Source organism: Diorhabda sublineata, chromosome X (genome assembly GCF_026230105.1).
Source record: "Diorhabda sublineata isolate icDioSubl1.1 chromosome X, icDioSubl1.1, whole genome shotgun sequence".
NCBI lineage: Eukaryota > Metazoa > Arthropoda > Insecta > Coleoptera > Chrysomelidae > Diorhabda > Diorhabda sublineata.
Genome location: NC_079485.1, coordinates 2,469,307 through 2,490,431, shown reverse-complemented (window position 1 = coordinate 2,490,431; position 21,125 = coordinate 2,469,307). Strand labels below are relative to the sequence as shown.

General features: G+C 30.7%; 2 protein-coding genes across 2 annotated transcripts in view; one reads left to right on the top strand and one right to left on the bottom strand.

The window, feature by feature from the left end:
* Window positions 1–21,125, bottom strand: part of LOC130451619 (hemicentin-1-like) — a 321,757-nt gene that overhangs the window by 96,609 nt on the left and 204,023 nt on the right. The window contains exons 4-5 of the mRNA XM_056790757.1: window positions 3,680–3,812; window positions 96–304 (exon numbers count right to left, since the gene is read on the bottom strand). Coding sequence (XP_056646735.1) covers window positions 96–304; window positions 3,680–3,812 — 342 coding nt within the window. The remainder of the gene's footprint in view (window positions 1–95; window positions 305–3,679; window positions 3,813–21,125) is intronic.
* LOC130451620 (NPC intracellular cholesterol transporter 2-like) lies at window positions 4,771–13,091 on the top strand. Its single transcript, XM_056790758.1, has 4 exons — window positions 4,771–5,074; window positions 9,592–9,702; window positions 9,768–9,940; window positions 12,205–13,091. The coding sequence occupies exons 1-4, from the start codon at window positions 4,987–4,989 to the stop codon at window positions 12,325–12,327; spliced, it is 495 nt and encodes a 164-aa protein (XP_056646736.1). The 5' UTR covers window positions 4,771–4,986; the 3' UTR covers window positions 12,328–13,091.

Sequence of the window (21,125 nt, the reverse complement as noted above, 5' to 3'; positions counted from 1 at the left end):
ATAATATTCTCTTGAGAAAAATGAAATGATGAACTTGATTATCGAACGATATAATTTCTTGAACACCAACTAGATTATTATAATGATTTACTTACTTATGACAGTGAGATTGACCCTACTGTTTTTAGTCTGAGCAATTTTGAAGTCGACTCTGCATCTATACATAGCTTGATCAGTCTCTCTGATGTGATCTACTCCTAATTCTGCAGGTGTTTTTTCTGGCATAAAATATGCTCTATTGGCGAACACGTTTTCATCTGACCATCTTTCTGCCATACCGAAGTCCCGTTCTCTGGCATCAATGCTGAAAATGAATCAGAAATCGAATTATATTAACGTAATTCGTTTATAAAATTAGTATTATCATATAATAGTAAAAAATTTGGCTTGTTATTATGTCCGCTAATAAAAAGAGTCGTTACCGTTCACAATTTAATCAAAATTGTCATCAAAATCTGTTGAAGAATTTTCATTTTATGAATTATAACTGAATATCATACTTCTTTATCATTTAATTGGATATTGGAATTGAAAATACTTTGATGATTCATCATCATGTAATACTGAGTTCCATTCATACAATCTGTGTAAGTAAATAATTGAGAAGCTGCCTACAAATGATCCCCCTTAAAAATGAGCTCATCATATTCTTGAATTTTCCATACGAGCTGAAATATAGAGCGTGATACGTTTTCAAATGAACACTCTGTATAAACACTAGATATAGTACTGTCAATATCTAGTAATAGTGCATTCAGTAACTACTAACGGTGAACAAAGCTATGGATGCACAAAACTATCCAGTCAAACTATCAAACGAAGACAAGGTTTGTAGTGAAGATCTTGGGAGGTTGTAGATTTCAATAGATAACTAAGCGGAGATAATGGCGAAAACATGAGACTAATTCATTTGAAATATTTAGATAGATATTTCCGATCTAAATCGTTTCAACGCAGGTAAGCAATCAAATTATGAATCTAAAAAATTTAAATTTCCAATGCTTGGGAATGAATGAGTGAATGAATTGTTGACATCCCAAGTTTCATCCACCACTAAACCGATTTGTAAACATCAATATTTTTTCCCGAATAGGCTTATAATAAAGTTTTAATAATTCTCAATTGTCAGTAATTATAACATAGAACGTGTGTTGCGGCAAGTTATATGCAGAAGTACATTGGAGAACATATGTTTCGCTGTTAAGTGCAACTCCAGCGCCCCTATCCTTTTAATGCAATTAGGAGTTTGGAGACTTAAATCTTAATAATGAAGCATAATGTTCTCTGATATTACAACGTACCAAAACTAGACTAACATGATTACTTAAATTATAATTCTCGGTACGGATAAAACAAAAAAGTTGAAACTTTCATAAAATGAACGAACAATGCTGTGTACAGCGGGAAAACTTCTTAATGATAAAAGTAAGTAGACAATTTTGCCCCAGCAAGAGGTTCAGAATGCGAAAGTTAATTACTGTGAAGTTAAACATGTCCAAAAAAATGTTTTGTTTGTATTATAATATTCGGAGCGATGTGAAATTATGAGATATTGAAATAGTATCCCGTGAGATTCGTAAATTCTTTCCCTATTTCTTAGTATAAATGATGATTTGTTTAAGAGGCGGGATCTTTAATTTGGTGACACTGATGTGAAAGTTCTCTTCTATATTTAAGTTAGTTTGCTCTGACTTTCTGCAAACCGATTAAATCGAGAATCTTTTGATCATTTTCTGAATACCTTCACTTCATTTCGTAAGATACGTCACATCAAGAGAATAGGCGGAAGAAAATATTTATCTAGAATTTCATTTCAAAATTTTGTTGAAAAATTGAGTACATCCAGTAAAACTAGCCGTAACTAGTCCTTGATGTCTCCAAAAACTCTTAAGGTCAAAACCTAATATTGAGGTATACACAGATATACCAACTTTTTTGACTCAGTTGGAAGCATTAAAGCAAAAATATGATAACAGGAAACTGAGACCACCCATTTGATCAGCGCGATAAAACTTGACATCATTTTATCACTTTCTTTGAGGATCTGCAAAATAACATGCCTACGCAGAGTATCCTGAAATACTGAAAGTGAAATATTTGACGCATGATTACCGAAATACAGTCTGAAGTATTGCAAAGAGTTTATGTTCTACAAGTACTCGTCATTTTTCGAAAAGGAGCAAATTCTCGTAATCATATTCAAATATCAACTCCAAAATATATTTGAAATAAAAAATCATTCATACTGTGTTTGAGTTCAAAAGTTCTCACTTTTAAAAGAAAACCGCGCAATGAATATTTTCGCTAACACTCCAAATGCGATTGAATTTTGTTTCTGTAATAGCCAGTCATACGGCCTTTTTATGTGAATAGAAAAAAGTCTTCATGGAATTGGGGTTGTACCTTGCGATCTTTTTTTTGATGGATTACCCATTAGTTTTTGTTAGTCTCATAAGTCACCCAATAATGTACTCAATATTTGTTTTTACATTATAATGCTATGTTTATGTTTGTGAAATATTAACTGAATTATTTAACTAGATCATTAAAGAAATAATTGTAGATAAAAGATTTAATCTCAATAGTATTTTTATTGAAAACTGATAATATATACAAATTATGCTGTGAGAATTGTAGTAATTATTTCATTACATATGCAACGATATACTAGAATATTTTGAAATATAAATAAAGTTGGTTTCGAAATTTGGTATTCAAAGAATATCCCTGTATGATTGGTAAATTCATAAGCTCTGTGTAATTTACTCCTATAGTTACTTAGTTAATAATTTCCATCTGATTATAAATGTTTCAAACTATATTCTGAATAAATAATCTAATAGATGCTTTGCGCTACATTTCAATTTAGTTGAAACGATAACCTTAAGAACTCAATATCTGAGTTATTCGTATATGAAGAGTCAATAAGAGTTATTCGTATATGAAGAGTCAATAAAAATGAATTTTTCGATCATTTCTATCTGTTGAATAGCATAGCATAACAATTTATAAATTTCATAAAATCTATGACATGCTGTCTATTGTCGCATAAGTCAGAATTTGAGTTATCAGAATTATGTGAAACGGAAAAATGCAAGTGAATATGAGGTTTGCTAAATTATCAGTAACTGTTTAGTCAAATATTCAACAAGTCTATTATTTGTAGAAATACCGGAAATGACATGAATGGCATAACCTTTGACTTATCTAAATGTAGAACATAACCTCTGGTTTATAACGTTATTTATTTTGTAAATATGTTTGTTAACATTTTCATAGAATCAACTGATGCAGATAAATGTCAATCATTCAATGATATATCAATAATAATTACTACAAAAGGGGTGATTGATAAGTATTAATTATAACGATGCGACTTATCTCTATAATTATTAACTGTTATCTGAAAATCGACTCATGTTAAGTGATACGTATAAAATTCAGATATTTTGTTCTGTAGTATTCATTTTCAATAGAAAAATAAAATTTACTGGAAACTAGAAGCTGATTCGTAATTGAACTCTTAATTCAATGAAATACCTATACTATCATAAATTGAGTAACCATATTGGATATTTTGAAATTGATCTATTATAATCATATTTTTTCGAGAAATGTTCATAATCTATAATTAAAACTTGCTGAATTGCATAACACTCAATTAAACAACATTGTCTACCTGTATATTGGAGTTCCTAGGTCTTCTCTATACCATAATACTAATAACACCTGGTCACCAGGTTCCATTGTTGATATATCGCATGGCAGGTATACAGGATCTCCAACTACTGCGTCAACTTGGGCAATGGGAACTGGAATAAAAGATCACTATTATTTTATTGTATATTTTGAATTTTTGACTTCAAAATAGTGAATAGTTAAATCTTATTATGCAAAAAATTAAACTTTCATTCTATTATGGAATATTATCAAATAATTTTAATATAATTCAAATAATAATCTAGTACAATAAACAAGGGAATTCCGTCTATTTCTGAAGTAATTGTAACGAGAGTGATCATCTTCACCTATCCATTTACTGCGTACTTTTTTCTTCTGAAAAGTTTCACCACTTTCTCGCTGTACTTGGGTAATTTAGTACACAAATACTAGTAGTTTAATGCAAGCCTGTCTTTTCTTCTACTTCTCCTTCTAATTATGTTGGTTCTGATACACTTTTTCATCTCTCTTTGTCTTTGCGAATCTTTCAATCTGTTTTCTTTTCTTATTCTTCATTCACTTGTTCCTTTCTCTTATTTTGTTCCTTGCTTTTCTCAAGACATGATAATTTTTTGATATATTTCATTTCAGTAGTAATAATTGTAGATTGGTTTTTATAACAAGTTTGTCTTTTCAGTATATTTTTTATTTGCGATCAATGTCTCTTTGTTGTTCTTTCCGATTTTATTCCGCTGATTTTCTTTATCCTTTTCTATTTTTTATTTTCTGGTACTATATTTCAATTCATTTTTGTAGCTTTTTTGGCATACGAAATTATTTGAACCTAATTTCATTAGATGGGGCCTTATGAAGAATTGAGTATATATTACAAGTTTCTTTCCAAAATTATTTTAATCCAATTATTTTAGAAAATTGGTTGATTCAAGCTGACCGTTATATTTTGGGTTCAAGAATCTATTTTAATATTCTAAATATTACAATATATTCAATGAATCAAATAAATTTTGTTTTGTTTTATTTAGACTTTAGGATACCATCGTCAACCTTTGAACTAGTCATACTAGATAACAAAATTTAATTATTCATTAAAATTATCTACGGAAGATGATATTATAATAGTACTGTAGTTTGCATTCTCAAAATTTGTCATTGATAATCATATAATACGTCTAAAACTCATTAAGAAACACAAAATTCCAGTTCATTTAAAGATAATACGGAGCTAAATACAGTTGACCCTCAAGTAACACTCTTATTAATAGCTGGATAATTTGCCGGAGAGTACTTGCATCCGTTCTCTTTAAAATGGCTGCTCGAAAAGTGATCTTTAGTGTTTTATGTTTAGTGATTTATTTCACATGTTTGGTATCTTCGGCTAACATTAGGGATTGTGGTGAGTCTTTTTAATCAATTAATTAGTATTAATAAATTAATGAATGGAAATTGTTGTTACTATAAAAACGTTTGAATTGAGAATTTTCATAATAACGTGAGAGTATTCCAGTGCGTTGAAAAGAATATATACCAACTACAAGGTAGTTGATATCTAATTCATTTTTGGGTTAGATTGGTTAAGCAGTATGTACACACGAATCATAAATTGATACTACGCAGTGGATGGCATAAATTCGAAAACTATTTGTTATAGCATAATGAGATAAGGATTCCACATATTCCAGAGTGAAAAATCTGAAAAGGAATCAGAATTTGTATGCGAAAGACTGACGTGGAGAATATTTCTATTTGAACCTCATTTTTTCTATATGAATGGACGTCTTATCAGGATATTGGGGTACAAACTAAAAACAGCATATAGACTAATACAATCGAGAGAATGTGAGGTATTGCCAAGTCTTCATCTGAATATGGGAACAAATGGTAATTCATCATGTATATGAATTTATGTGACGGAAGTGATTGGGAGTGGATATAAATACTTTTACAGCGGATATTAAGAAATCATTGCCCGCTAAGGAGAGTAAATAAAGAAGATATAACTTGTATTAGAAAATCTGTAGATTATATTTTTGACGTAGTGGAATATAGTTTTCTACTCCATTAGGTTATTAGTATTTTGTGAACAAACCATTGACGAGAAGTTCCAATTTCTACAAAGTAGAACAAAGAGCGCACTTGAACAAAAGTGTTTTGAAGTTTCCTTCTCATATTTGCATTTTGGACATGAGCATCTTTCGTATGTCCAAATTCTTGATGTACTTTGACGTTTTGATGTGTCGCATGCCCTTGATTTCCAGCCATCTCTTCAGAAAGCTGTGTCCGGCTCTTCTGTTTATTAGACTAATAATGAAACCATCGGGGATTGTCATACTCATGACCCGTATGTCCTTCCATTTTTTAGACACTAGAATACCCAGCAGACCCACACAAGCTTGACATAGTTATTTATCGATAGCTTGTGTCGCAATAAAGTTGGTACCATCTTAGAAGTTCACCGTTCGAAAGCTTTTCGGCTATAGAAGGGTTAATAGATATATTTGTTCCTGTGCTTTTGGTTGATTATATATCCAGTACAGAGCAAATTGTACATATATCTATTTGGAAAAGGGTAGCTTAGCTTCAGAATCCCCTCTTAAATTTCTGTACTAGTATTCCCTCTTTCCACTACACACCAAAGAATCCAGAGCTGGAAAAAGTACGAGTTAAACATAGCCTCACGAATCCTTTAGTCCAATCAGCCTCATAATTATTTTCTGTTTCTTTCCTTGAACACAAAACTTTATGCTCAGGATTCTGCGTGCAAGAGGATTCTTTAGAAATGATTAGTCGAGCATAATTCTAAATGAAAAGAACCACGTTTTTGGGTGAAGGATTTATTTAATTCACTTCCCGATTCTTGTGATCTATCGTAATCATAAAATATTAATATTAATTTTTGTTTTTACTTAGAAATATTCAATTCGTTGTGTTTTTTGTCTTTATGTTTTTGTACTGCCTTTAAGTTAGAATAATGCCATAAAAGAATATTAAAACAGCTTATTACGACAGTATGACATCACAACAACTTGCGATACAATGGAAGAAGCAGCATGTCTTGATCACGAGCGTGTGCAGGTAAAGCCACCCAACGAAAAGTTTGATCCACCGTTTGATTGAATTAAATTTTTGTCTTCTGATTGATCCGTGATTTTCGTTGTTACGTTTTATCTGGAAGTTGTTTTAAACAAATACCTCTCTTTATATATTTTATTTAGTAGGTATGAAGAAATTAAATATTCAATTTCTTATAATGAAACTTTAAATCTGAAACTCATCTACTTGGATTCATAGCATATTGTGGTTGAGAAAGTTTTCCTTCAGCAATGGAATAATTTCAAACAAACCTGAAAAGTAATGCTCATAACAAACGACGCCTTTTTCCGTTCGTGTTTTCTTAACAAGTTAAATTGAATAGGGAAACAGTGAAGTAGCAAAAGTTGAAATATTTTTGAGCCCCTGGTATCTTAATACGCTTAAAAATATCGAGTATATGAAACTAAATATATTAAATGTAACTTTGGAGGAACGAACAAACTTAGATTTAAATGTGGTTTCTTCATACACATTGTATAAGTAGATCTTTTTATACTTTTTATTCTTTTCTTGGTGTTTAGTAATTATTACAATGGATAAGAAATCTTTTATTTTTATTTTGAACCATCTACTTTGCTTCCCTATAGCTTAACCCTTGTCTTTCCATCCAATGGAAGCTGGAATAATTGCATAAAAGGTATTAAAGTTAAATGACTTAATTGAATGAACAATTACGTTTTATTTTGTATACCATGGCAACGCAGTTAAATTGTGATACTCAGCTCTGACCTTCACCTTTCCAAACGACTAAGATACGAAGTTAAATTGACAGTATCTTAACGTTTTTATAGTACATAGGGTCAACAATTTCTATTTGGTTTATATGCTAGTAATTTTCGCATTCTTTTAAGTTTTAAGTGTACAGTACCGCTTGGTGTATTGAAATTTTTCACAATAAAAGCATACCTATAAAACTTCATTGTTTTGTACCTTGCTTTATAGTACATTAACAATTAAAATTGACTAATCTGCAGTTGTTACAAATAAAATGTTTGTATTATTTTCAAAATGAATCATATATATGAACAATTTTTTTTATCAAACTGAAAAAATAGAAATTTATATCATATTGTATTATAAATTTGACGTTTTCGAAAACAATGAGAAGCTGATATTTATCAAAGATTTGACATTATTTATATAGGAAACAATAAAAAAATGTTTGAAAGCAAATAAATAGCACAGCTTCGGTGAAAAATGACATCTGATTAATTATCCTTATTGCTTATCCTCTGTTCCGCGATTTTTTTATTTCTAATCTTAGAATTTGCCAATTATAAAACAAAGTAGAATTTTTTTCAAGCATTTGGTATTTCATGACCATTCTCAAAGGATTACTATTTACACACATTCTGATATTATTTGTTATTAACCTTCTTAGACTATTTAATAACGTCAGAATAATTATGAGATAATTCTCCATCCATCCCACAATGACCTAACTCTACGTCCTCAAATTTCTCATTATTTATAGCTTCTAAAGAGGCATATATAAAGAGTGTCTTAAAAATTAATGCTGATTACCAAGTATACTCTATTTATTTGATAATCATACAAAAATAAAGGCTCAATATCACCAGTTCTTAAATTTTCTTCGGCGTAATTTAGTACACTCAACTTTCATAATTCCATCACACACACAACAAGACTATCCGCTTTCCTTTGTCTAGCCACTGATTTTCAATGTTTGGGTTGTTTGAATAAATCCATGTTTCATCGAATTTAACAATATTTCTGATAAAATATTATCTTTCCAAAGCAAGGACCTGTTTACACATCTCTACTCGAAGTTTCGCTTGAATCTTTTAGTTTATTCTTGTGAAATTATTCGAACCTAATGATTTGATCTGGGTATATGGTACTTTAAGAAGGTCCAAGGGAGTCCAAGAATCAGTGAGAAGTGGTACTAGGTTGGTTTTCTACTAATTTCCTTGCGACCTCAATATACCACAAACATGTTTTCTTTGCTGCCACGGCAGTACCGCATCGTAAATAACCAACGAGAAAATGAAGAATTGTACTATTGATATAAGACCAGTACGATAACTGTATATGTCTTCATTACACTATACTTGCACCAGCAGTGAGAATGTTTGTGTATTAGCATCAAATACGTTTGATCAGGTAAAGGTGACAAAATGAAGGACTACGTTACAGTTTAAGAATTTGCCCTCATTCAAACAACTTTTGTTTGAAGCAGATTCAGCACACTAATTACAACTTGGTAGAACTAATATAACATAAGTTTAATAAGATCTTAGTCTTGTAATCAGTATAGTTGATTGATTATATATTATAATTGAATACCAAATTTCCGATTAATCATATTAAAATAGCTAAATTAGGAATTAGAATTAACGTCTCCCAATCCAACCAACTCAGATAACAGTCCAAATTTACCAACTTGGAGAAATAGAAAAAAATAATTGAAATTACATGTAAGATTCAAGAAACACGAAAGGTAACGTAGTAATTGAATTGATAACATAGTGTTTTTTTCAAATAACCAATCTAATAAAAGTAACAAGAAACATGAAGGGCATCTATTACCGTCGAATGATATGGAATAGAAAGTTCTTCAATGGAAACAAGAATTGACTAAAGATTGTAATAAACTCAGCTTAGAACATTGTGTTACAATATTTTTTTCACAATTGGGATAACAGAAAAGTAATGAATAAATAACTCTACCTCTACTCTTGTAAGAACCGATTATTAGGTCATGGTAAGAAGAGTAACTAGCCGAATTGAAATACTTGATACATTAGAAGCAGTAACAATCTTTGACATAAATTTATTATGGTTTTGTCCACATTTCAGGATCGAAAGATGGATCGATAATTAAAGTTGATATAGAGGGCTGTGATAATGAAGCACGGTGTCCACTAGTCAGAGGCCAAAATGCAACATTGACAGCCACATTTAAATCAAGTAATAATTTAAATAATAATTAGCAAGTTCATTTCTACTTGTCTTCATAACATTATTTTTCACAGATGTTACTTCAAATACACTCAAGGCAGTAGTATACGGAAAGTTGTCATTTATAAAATCTAAATTTCCCCTACCAGATCCAAATGCCTGTGATTTGGGAGTCAATTGTCCTTTGGGTCCGGGGCAAACTAATACATATATTGTGTCAATTTACGTAAAGGAAAATTATCCTACAGTAAGTACATCTATTTCCATTGAAGAGCTGGATAATAATAGAAATATATTATAATATTCATTTCTGTACTATCACTGTTACTGGCAATATGGTAGAATTTACATCGTTGTCAGATTTATTGTTTTTTTGGGACTATGATGAACTTTGTTATTTCAAAAGGGTTTTTTTTGAAATCCTCTACAAATATTAATTATTTCTATTATTATAATCAGTATAGTAAAACAAAAAAGTCAATTTGAATATGCCAAAAACTGTCTGCGCTTTTTCCGACGTTTTATTATTACCAGCCAAAAATATTCCTTAAGAAAGATTGCTATGGCTACATCAATAACTAATTTGACATTTGATTAATTTTTGAGGTTGATGTTCATCAGAGAAAGAGATTTGTAATTTCAGTATGATGTGGTTAGAAGTCAACAAGTGTCTATATCATAGCTGAAATCCCAGTAGGTTGGTAAAAAATTCAACCAAACTGATGCTGAGGAATACACACCCAAATCAGCATAGGAAAAGCAAATCTTCTGATGCTTTTTATAGTATAGAAAATAATAATCCGCAAACATCCTTAACAAGAATTTCCCGTGATAATAAATTACATCCATACGCAGTACTTGTTAAATGATGATTACGATAGACATGAAGATTTTGCTGATACGGTAATGTATAAATGTTACTGTCGAGAAACCTTTAAATAGGGTTATATTTTTCGATGAGGCTCCTTTTTTATCAACGGAATTATAATTATAAACACAGGTCACGTAAGAATATTCGTCGGATGGGAAAATCCCACACTCAATATCCACAAAGATTAATGTAAATACTGGAATAATATGCGAGAAAATAATTGGACCCTTTTTCATTAGAGGAAACGTATTAGAATTTATTGGTAAACATTATTATACCTGAGTTTGTTCGGTGATTTATAAATCCAATTAGGAATTTTGAATTGTCTTCTAATTTAAAAATGTTATTTGGCTCCAACAAGATGGAATTTCATATTAGCTATGTGCGTGACGTGAAACAATACCTTCCAATATGTTTTCTGGAACATGCGACATGAATCGTTTAGAATATTTACTGTTTTTTGTTGTTGTTCCCAAAATATGATTCATATTTTTGAAGTAAACGGACTCAAATGTGAATGAACATAAGCAACTGAAGATTTGTCTTCAGTTGTTACAGGTTTTCTGCGGCATGATATGGGAAAACATTCCCCTTCACTAATTTAGTTGAATTTTTTCTTTAATTGACAGCAGATATTGTTATGAGATTTCTGTTCGAATATGAACTATCAAAGATCATTGAAATTGGATAAGATTACGTTATTATATGAAAAATATTGAACAATTTAATAACAGAAAAACATAAATGACGAAGTTCATAATATCCTAGAAAAACAGTGAAAACAACACAATATTATCCTTACCAACGAAAATCCATACAGATAATTCATAGTGTTAATATTTTTGACAATTTCAGTTTCATTCTACTTTTAGCTGATTCATATAACGTATATTCATTGGTAACATTGGATGAATCCAAGGGAAAATAAAAATTGATGTACTAATAGCTTCGTCTATCTAAAATCGAACATCAAAACTTATTAATGTTCTACTTCTACAATTTCAATCAAAGTATTATTGAGAAGAGAGAATTGTAGATCGAGGCAGCCATTTGTAAGCTCATCGTTTCACTGGCACATCTCATACATTGTTATGTTTGCTTGCATGACGTTTGACAGTACTCATATTCTTCTGATCTTCATTTTGTATTTTTCCTTCCATATTCTTTCTATTTTCAATCAGTAAAGGTATGGTGGCGCAACTAGCCATAGATGTAATTAAATTCTTTTTTCACTTTACTTTGTTTTTTTGTAAATGGATTTGATGTATGGCAATAAAATTTAATTTGATTATTTAGGGTACTCAAACACCCCTTATCCTATCCAAATCAAAATCACTCTCCTGAAATGCAAGCAAATTTTTCCCAATATCCTATTTTTTATTAAAATACTTCGGCCAAAATAATTAATATTAATAAAATAATTAAAATAGGCACCGTAATTTTCAGGCGAAAATTAATATTTTTACTTTTGATATATTTAAAATGAAGTTCATTTTGACTAATTGGGAAAAAGGTTGTTCTAAAATCATTCTAATAAGGTTTTATAGTTATCTATTCCTGAAAAGTTAAGCCAATCAAATTATCTAACGGTTTTTCTACATCTATTTATTATTTTTGATAAAAGTAATATTATATTTTAGCTAAGTGTTGATATTGAACTTCACTTAAGAGATGACTCAGGACGAGATGTCATATGTGCCCTTATTCCAGCGGCAGTCGTTGCAGCAATAGTAGACGAAGATAATGGGCAGCAGCTAAAATGAAAGTTTCTCTTTTGAAACTAATTTCTTATTACCAGAAAAGTACTTTTATCATACATAATAGAAATTTCAGACAGCAGCAAGTAAAAAATTATTTATATATAGAAACACATGTAAATAAATATACTCATTTCTGAGTTAAATTTTTTAAGTGCATATATTTTGAATTCCACATCAACATTTTTGTAAGAACGTCGTTTATTCAATATATGCCTACATATTTTCCTGTTTTTTATTCACATAAAAATACCTTTTCAAAACGACACAAAATAATGAAAATAAACAAAAAATGTGATTCAGAAACCGAAAATATTATTTCTTTTAAGATAATTCATTAACTCTTGCTGTAATAAACTCGTCAAATTTAATGTACCTCATAATTTCATTCTATTTCAGTATTTACTATCAACAATAACTCATTTCACGACAGAGAAAAAATACTTCATAATTCATTATATCTTGTTAATTTCAAGAATTCCAGATGCGAATTTGTAAAGAAAATAAATCGAAAAACTCGACGGGTTTTCATGATTGCCGTCAGCGGAAAGAGCAGGATTGTTTTTACTCCTGAGAAAGTTCTATGTTTTGAATAATAACGAGGTAAAGTTATATTCTTGTAATTCATATTTCGAAATATGAAATTGAATATATTATATTTGATTAACAATGTATTAATGTTAATGTTAAGAATAATATTCTCACCTGACTGTGAATTCGATCTTCTTTTTTTAAAGATATCAAACAATTACACAGGTTTCCTAAAAAGACTGTTGTTATTTCAAACCTTCTCCCTGGGAAAAGGCATATTTGAATTTGGGGAAAAATATCATTCAGACGATGTTTGGTGATTTTCAAATATATAATAAGAAAACGAATTTTAAAATTTATAATGAGTAGTGATGAAATGTTCAACTTGTGGAAATATAAAACTTTATTTATTTTCAGATAATGTTCTTTCCATTTATTTTTCGTATAAATTTTTCTACCCCAGCATGACACGGTACACCTTGTTTACCGAAATCCGGTTGTTCCCTTGACAAGGATTAACTGAAAACTGAGTTGAATGTTGAGTTAACAAAGTGATCTGTTTGGTTTTCGTTTTATTTTTCACTGCTTTGTCGTCTATTTAAAATGTAGGACAGTCACCATTAAAATAATATAATGTGAAATACACACCCCACAAAAATGATCGCATCACTCATTCATTCATTCATATCAGTTTAATCTACAGAGGACAAAAAGTTTCATTTACCAAAACATCAAAAATATCAAAAAAATTATACAAAACATCTATATAAAAAAATGAACGGTGCTTAAACTAAAACCAACCAATGAATTTCTAATAGCGTGTGTTGCCGCCCCTCGCTCTAATTACAGTTTCCATTCGTCTTGGAAGGCTTATAAAGAGTTTCTGGACGTATCCTTGCGGCATGTTTTCCCAGAAGTTAAAAAGAATATTTTGAAGATCATCTAGTGTTTTTATTGGTACCGGATGCTGCTGAATTTGCCATCTTAGATGGTCCCAGACATGCTCTATTGGGTTAAGGTCCGGGCTACGTGCAAGCCAATTCACGGTGGGTATCTCGACCTCTTCTAAGTACTGCCGAATCACACTAGTAGCGTGTGGACGATCATTATCGTGCATTAGCACAGAGTATAATCTAACCAATGAATTGAATGGGTTATTCAAGATAAATTCAATAAATCCACATTTTTTCACAAATAAGACGCATAGAAGTGAATTGTTTTCCAATTATATAGAATATTGCCCAGAGGTTAGTCGATTCTTAAGTTTTCACTATTATTTTTATTCAGAAGTCATCAATGGAATTTTTCAGTCATCATAGCAATGTGAGCTCACGCACATTACTCAAACCAGATAATTAGTAATTAAGTAATTTCGGTCGTCTTCCAACTGTTTCAAGTTTCAAAAAATATATTATACATTCCATTCAATTGTTTTGTGGATTTACTCGAATAATTTGATTTCTGAAATCACACACACACACACACAGTTCTTTACTTAATTTACTCTTTATTTTGCTAGAATCTGTCCCTCGGGTCAATTATCGATCAACGCTTGTTGACGACATTGGTGTGAAACGACTTCCAAAATCGACTGCAAATGGTTTCATCCATAAAAGTTCACAGTAAATATTCGGGAAAAGCAAACAGTTGAGGAACGAAAATCTCTCTGAATTTATTTTTCATTGAGTAATAATCAATCTGGTCGATTGAATTTCGATACATTTGCTCACATTATAACATAAAATCTGTTTTGTGTTTGTTATCTGAGCTACATGGAACTTTCAATTTTCGGAATTTGAAACATAGTTTCATATTACGTTTGAAATTGTATAACTTGTTCATGGGAAAATGTTTATGTCGAAAGTTTGAAGTCATGTCACTGCATTGAAATAAATTTCATTGTCGAGGCTGTTTCCACATAAGTGGTTTGATATTTCCCTTATTTTGAAAATATTTTTTTGTTTATATAATTTTTGCGGTATATTCTCATACTCACTTTAATCTATATATTTGAAAATTTGGCAATTTTCGGAGCAACTTTCAGCTTGGCTTCAAAATTAAGGTCTGTTGCCCTAGTTGAAAAATTACTATTCTAGCAGGATTTATTTGGTACATGCTTTTTAAATTTCATACATACTTTGATGATCTATTTGCTAAACACAATCAAAAATGTCAAAATTTTGAATCATTTTGGTAATATTCGATACATATAATGGACAAGCTCATCAACTTATAAAAAATTTAATAATGAAATTACGAAAAATGTGAAAACACAAAATTGTGGAACATGAGTAGCTAAAAAAGAACCTAAGAAACTCAAACTCGACTAATGAATGATAGCTGTGTTAGTATCTGTTAGGGAAGAGGATAGTTGGAAAAATAGTAGAAGATTTACATTGTACGAGGGTAAGAAAAAACAATTTTCCCCATAAAATGCACTTCATGTAATGGATGGTTGCGGCAATATGTGAGATGGAAAAACATACTTAATCTATTGACAAGCTGTCATAATGTTCAATAGATTCTCAATAGATCACATGTTCGTATGTTTACCATGGTTACAAATATACCAGCTCATTTTATTATTGATTAAAATCGGTTATCTGTAATTAGTGGCCAGCATATACAATAGAATACATAAATGAGCAACTTTAATGTAAAATTGGATGCTGGTAATAACTTTAGTGCCTAGAGATCCTTTTGGGGTCGGGTTTTTGAATAAAGTTTCATAGGACTTGAACAAGTTCATAGTTGTTATAATAGTCCTTATGTTTCTCGAGTATTTTATATGATAATTGCGAAGACTAAAGCACCAAACTACATCCAATAATTAGACTTGGAGCATTCGGTATATACATGAAAGATTTCACATCCTTAGAAACCAGTAATTTAGTAGTAGATGTAAAGTGCATAATTGAGGTAAGTGTTTCAAGTGGGAGTGGGAGATATAATAATAATTCATTTAATTTTCAATTTTTATTCATCCAATTCATTATTATGTCTAATTATATCTAATTTGATAATGATTCTGATTTTAATGGAAGCCGTTTTTCCTTGACTTTGTCTAGTCAGCGACTGATTTTCTGTCTTTTGGCGATTGGCTGATAAACCGGTAGGTTTATAGGAGATCGTAAAATAAATCTATTCTTTCTAGCAATGGAAAGTACGGCCTGACCTAATCTGTTTTATTACTTAGATCAATAATTATCAAGTCTACTTCGCAGTAAAATTTGAGAGGCAAGAAAGATGGAATATTTTTGGAATACTTTAATAATAAATTAATGATTACCTGGTTGCTCAATAAGTTGCATAGTTTGAATAAAAACGCTTTTATGTTTTGCATGCATGGACTTTTGAGATGTAAGAACAGGCATTCAGACGGAATTATTTTAGTTTAGTATTTTATTGTGTACGCCAAGACTTTTCTAACGAACTCGACATCCAGTTGGCCCAAAAGATTACGAAGGCTGCAACTTGAGTTTTGAGATATTGCGGCAATAATAAGAATATGTCAAAATGACATTTATATCATGAATTTTGACATTTTTAATGGTGAACGTACTCAGAACGTGTTTTAGCTAAAAATGGAATTAAGTCATTTAAACATTTTAATGCGATGATTTTTTATGACTGTCGACGTGGATAAACCATCCGCATCAACTCTCTTCGACTCTTTCGAGCCACCGTCTTACGCTGGTTTTTTGGTCATTAATAGTACTCACATACATTTAATATTGCATGAACATAAAGCTGTCAAAAAGATTTGGTCACATTGGATATCGTATAATTTGACAATCGCTGAAAAGCTCGGGTCGATTAGTGCACAGAAATGCTGAGAAAATTAAATGATCAATCTATGTATATGAACTCGAAATTGAACATCAATCGACTGTATCGGTCTTTCAAGAGGAGCTAAATCCGACAAATGTTGTTCGTACATGAAGCACTTCAAAGCAAATGTTCGCCTGTTTTTTCAGAATAAGTAGATATTAACCACCGTTCCATTAGAGTGAAAATTAATACTAAATGGTATACCAGCATTTGTTTCCCAAGTACTAAAAAATCAGACAAAGCAATGGCTAAAGAAGAATCTTTCTCTACCACGACAATACGAGCTCTCACAAATCAGTTCAAACAAAAACGTTTCTGAACAGTCAAAACATGGAAATCATGGGTTATCCGCCGTACAGTTTTTGTTTGGCACCCAATGATTTCTTCTTAATCACGCAGATCAAAAATAAATTACGAGGTGAACATTTTTCAACATCTGACGAAGCGGTTGATGCGTTCAAAAATATGTTTTGGAGGTACCTCAATCGGAATGGAAAAAATTCATTCAAACGCATAACAAAGTATATTGATCTTTATGGAGAATAATGTGAAAAATAATAAAGCCATATTTAATTATACATATATGTATTTATTTTTCTATCCCAAAACTTGAATAGCAACCCTCGTACAACATTACAATTATTGTCAAAGAACATCACTACCGGTTTGGAGTATATTTGGAGCGGAAGTAGTGGGTTCGCAACTTTCTTAGCTAGTTTCAGGATCATAGTTGTATACCCTCTCTTCTACAGTTATGGAATGACATACAAAATTGTTCGTATCTTTTTTTAAAAGCTCCAAAGTTGTAAAGAAAATCTCATACTAGTCTGTTTTTGATCCTTTGACTTTCATTTTTCAAAGATATTTCTGTCCTCAAGACCTCAGCCAGAAGATTGCTCAAACGTCTACTGAGACACTTGAGCTTTCATAAATATCTTTCGGTTATTCGATGATTTTGTAATCGTATTCAGTATTTTTGCAGTTTTGTGGCGTTGATGCACTTTTTGGATATATTTTGAATGGATCGTTCTCAAGACTTTTATGCCTACTTTTAAATGCAGCAGTCCATATTTCCAATGATAGAATCAAAGATGACAGATGACATATATTTTTCAAAATCATCAATAAATTTTGGTTTGGTCCACTTTTCATCTCAAGATATTTGAGCATACAAAAAATACGCGTCCACTTTGAAGTTCTGAGGATTTGACAATAAGCTGACTTTCCACATGTTCATAAAGACGTGGTACCACTTATAAAAATTTGAAAAGATCAACTTAAAAAAAAATTTACTTTAATTATTATGACACCAAAAATTATGTTTGTTCTAGAATATCACAATCTTGAAGTCTTTTATTGGAAGCTCAATATTCATAACTAATTGTAATCACTCATATTTGGTCGTTATATTTTTCGAAATGTTTTATGTGAATATATAGTGAATTTTCTTAAACAATTTGGTCTTGTTAGTCCGGATTTCTTTTTTTATCTTTTTCTACTCTTGTGATTATCAGGTCTTTATAGTGTCTCTCTTTTTTTCTTATATTTACAAATGATATATAGCCTAGTATTGCCACATAAATTTATTGACAACAACCCAAAAGACAAGTTTATCAACCACTAATGTAGTAAAAATATTTCACATTTCTCTCTTTGGTCACCTCGTATATTTAACTTGTCTTTTGGTAAATCCATTAATCTTTATTTCAAACGTAGAGGCAACGTTGATCCGATTTAATATTCTGCAAATTCTGCTTTGTTCTAAATTTTATACGAATAAATTAAAGTTGTCATCTCACTGTAGAATTACAGCCATTTTTAGTTATTTGCACTGGCCCTTCTCGTTCCTCCTGACAGGGATTCACTGTAAAAGTGAGGTGAAATCGTCGAGTTAACACAATAATCTACTTGTTTTTGTATCCTTTTGTTTTAGGTAGAGATAGTCCGCAGCAATGTTATCGAATCAAATTCATATTAAGCTCTAAAACTGGAAGTGGTCGGTCGTGGAGAAAATGGAGTTTGTGCTCTCGGAAAGAAACTCGGGACGAAAACCGATTATTTATTGGGTTGAGCTTTTTGCTCACGGGCTTTGAAAGTGTTATCTATTTATGTTATTTGAGAAAATAGTTACGAATAGACAAGGGTAATAAATTATACTATGTGCATGCATCTTTTTCAAAAGCCATTGTTTCCACTCCATTGAGCAGAATATTCAACTTCTGAAGTTTCATTTTATTCGAATCTAGTTACTTTATGTACACAAAACATTCATAATGAATAAAGATATTACAGAGAAATATAGCATGGATCAATAAGTCTCCTGCCTGCCTCAAATTTTGAGCTCATTTTCGAAAAATTTGTTTTTTTAGAGTCTGTGAATACGAACAGCCTTTGAGTTTTTTAAACAATAGAAAAAACTGTGACTTTTGTCCACCAAATTTAACCATCGATAACTGATTCGTAGCAGCACAATTGAGGCTATACTAAAAAACATGGAAAAGTCCTGGGAATCATGTGAAAAGCCCTGATGTGAATTGGGGGAATAGTAGATGTCACTTTGTTATTGGTTGGGTAAGGTTTTATTTAGACCATTTGTCTATGTTGGATGGTTTCTATTAATGTAAAAGGCACTATTTTTATTTTGGCTAAAACTCTTGTTTTTGTTTCCTAGACCAGGGACTTGATCGAACATTTATTTACATGACTGTGCTTTGTTGTCACCTAGAAGAATTTTTGGTAGTTCAACAGGTGTATCCCTTGTCAATGTTGTCAATGTGCAATTATTTTTCAACATTTTCAACTTCCGGAATGTACTCGTTCTATTTTCCAAAGGTATACTATAGGGCTGTGGAAAATACTGTGGCTTTCTGATTAAACATATCTAGATTTTTATATTATGTCATTATAAGCTTTTTTTTCCAGAAATAAGCGGCACTTTATATATTTGCTCAAAGTTACAAGGGGAATAATATGATGAATTCCAATAAATAATCGTGAGTCAATTATTAAAAATTATATCAAAGATATAGTTTTGATTCAGTATTTGTGAACTGAATTTGGCAGAACAAAAATTACTTATGGAATATTTACCATATAAATCTACTTACGTAGTCTCTGAAATGTTGATTTGAGAAGTTATTACTCAATTTTTATCAGAAGCGTTTGACGAAAATGTAGTCTCAATCTAAGATTTCACAAGTTTCAATACAGTACAGATACTTTATCACATTTTAAGTATATACATAACATTAGTATAATAAAATATCACTTGGTTAAAAACTTTTTTACATCATCAAACCTAAGCTTTCTAGGAAAATCCTACTCGACTGAAAAAGTTAATTTTCCATTACAAACTTTTATGATGGCTCAAAAACGTTTGGATAAAAAGAAAGGGAAACCAACAGAATTTAACTTTTTTAAGTGAATACTAATCGTATTCAAATCAATTTCATGTTGTGGGGTAAGAATTTCATTAAAACATCTAAAACAGCAACTGATAAAGGTTAGTAAGAACAACAATTCATAAAAATTAAATTCCGCAGACTATTCCTCAAGGTCTCAAGAATATCGCAAAAGAATCAAAGTAATATACGATGGTATATATTCGATTTTAATGCAGCTTAACTACATTAAAATATAAATATAAAGATTTTTCATATAATTCTGCTTATGAAGCCTCTGGAATATTGGTTTATGAAATTATTGAATAAGTTTCATCAAAAGGTATAAACAAAACTGTAATTTTAAGTTTTAATTTGAGATTTCAGAAGTTATGAGATTAATGATCAATTTTTTGACAGTGAAAAAGAATGTGTACAGCCATTCAATCAGAAACACGGTGAGTGAAGGAAAAATAACAGCATAGTTTCAAAATATGGTGCAGCGACTGATATTTGTGAGCAATTTTCAGACAAATCAACTATTTCCAAATACTTTGCATAGATATGAACTTCCTTGTTGGATCTAGTTGTTTAGGAAAACAATCATCAACTACATGAACTGAAAATATATTCTAATCTTAAGAGACATATTTTCCAAAAGAATTACCATAAAAACAACATATATCTCACTAGTTCGACCATTGCGAAAGGTAAAATTATCAACTATAATACCAATTCCAACATTGACAGTCTATAACCTGTATATAGGTAATGTGAATTCATAGTATTTTGAAAATTTGACCGGATCTCTCAACAGAATTGCAGCAGAAAGCTATAATTCATTGGCAATATATATGACTAAGCGGGCAGTCCAAGCCATTGAAAATTAAATTGAAATTGAAAACGATATGTTTCGGGTGAAAAATTTCCTTGAAAATGATTTTTGTGATCTGCAGATCGAACCTTCGCAGCATGGAAAGCAGAAAAAGTGGAATTTTTCATGCTTTCATCTCTTAATGGACTGTTATTAAGATATTTCAAAAATTTTGCCAGGAAAATCCT

What these genes read in the sequence shown, in the direction of transcription:
- LOC130451620 (XM_056790758.1), top strand. Translation starts at nt 4,987, where the DNA reads ATGGCTGCTCGAAAAGTGATCTTTAGTGTTTTATGTTTAGTGATTTAT. An exon ending in GGCTAACATTAGGGATTGTG is followed by an intron (nt 5,075 to 9,591) that starts GTGAGTCTTTTT and finishes TCCACATTTCAG; the next exon opens with GATCGAAAGATGGATCGATA. An exon ending in GACAGCCACATTTAAATCAA is followed by an intron (nt 9,703 to 9,767) that starts GTAATAATTTAA and finishes TATTTTTCACAG; the next exon opens with ATGTTACTTCAAATACACTC.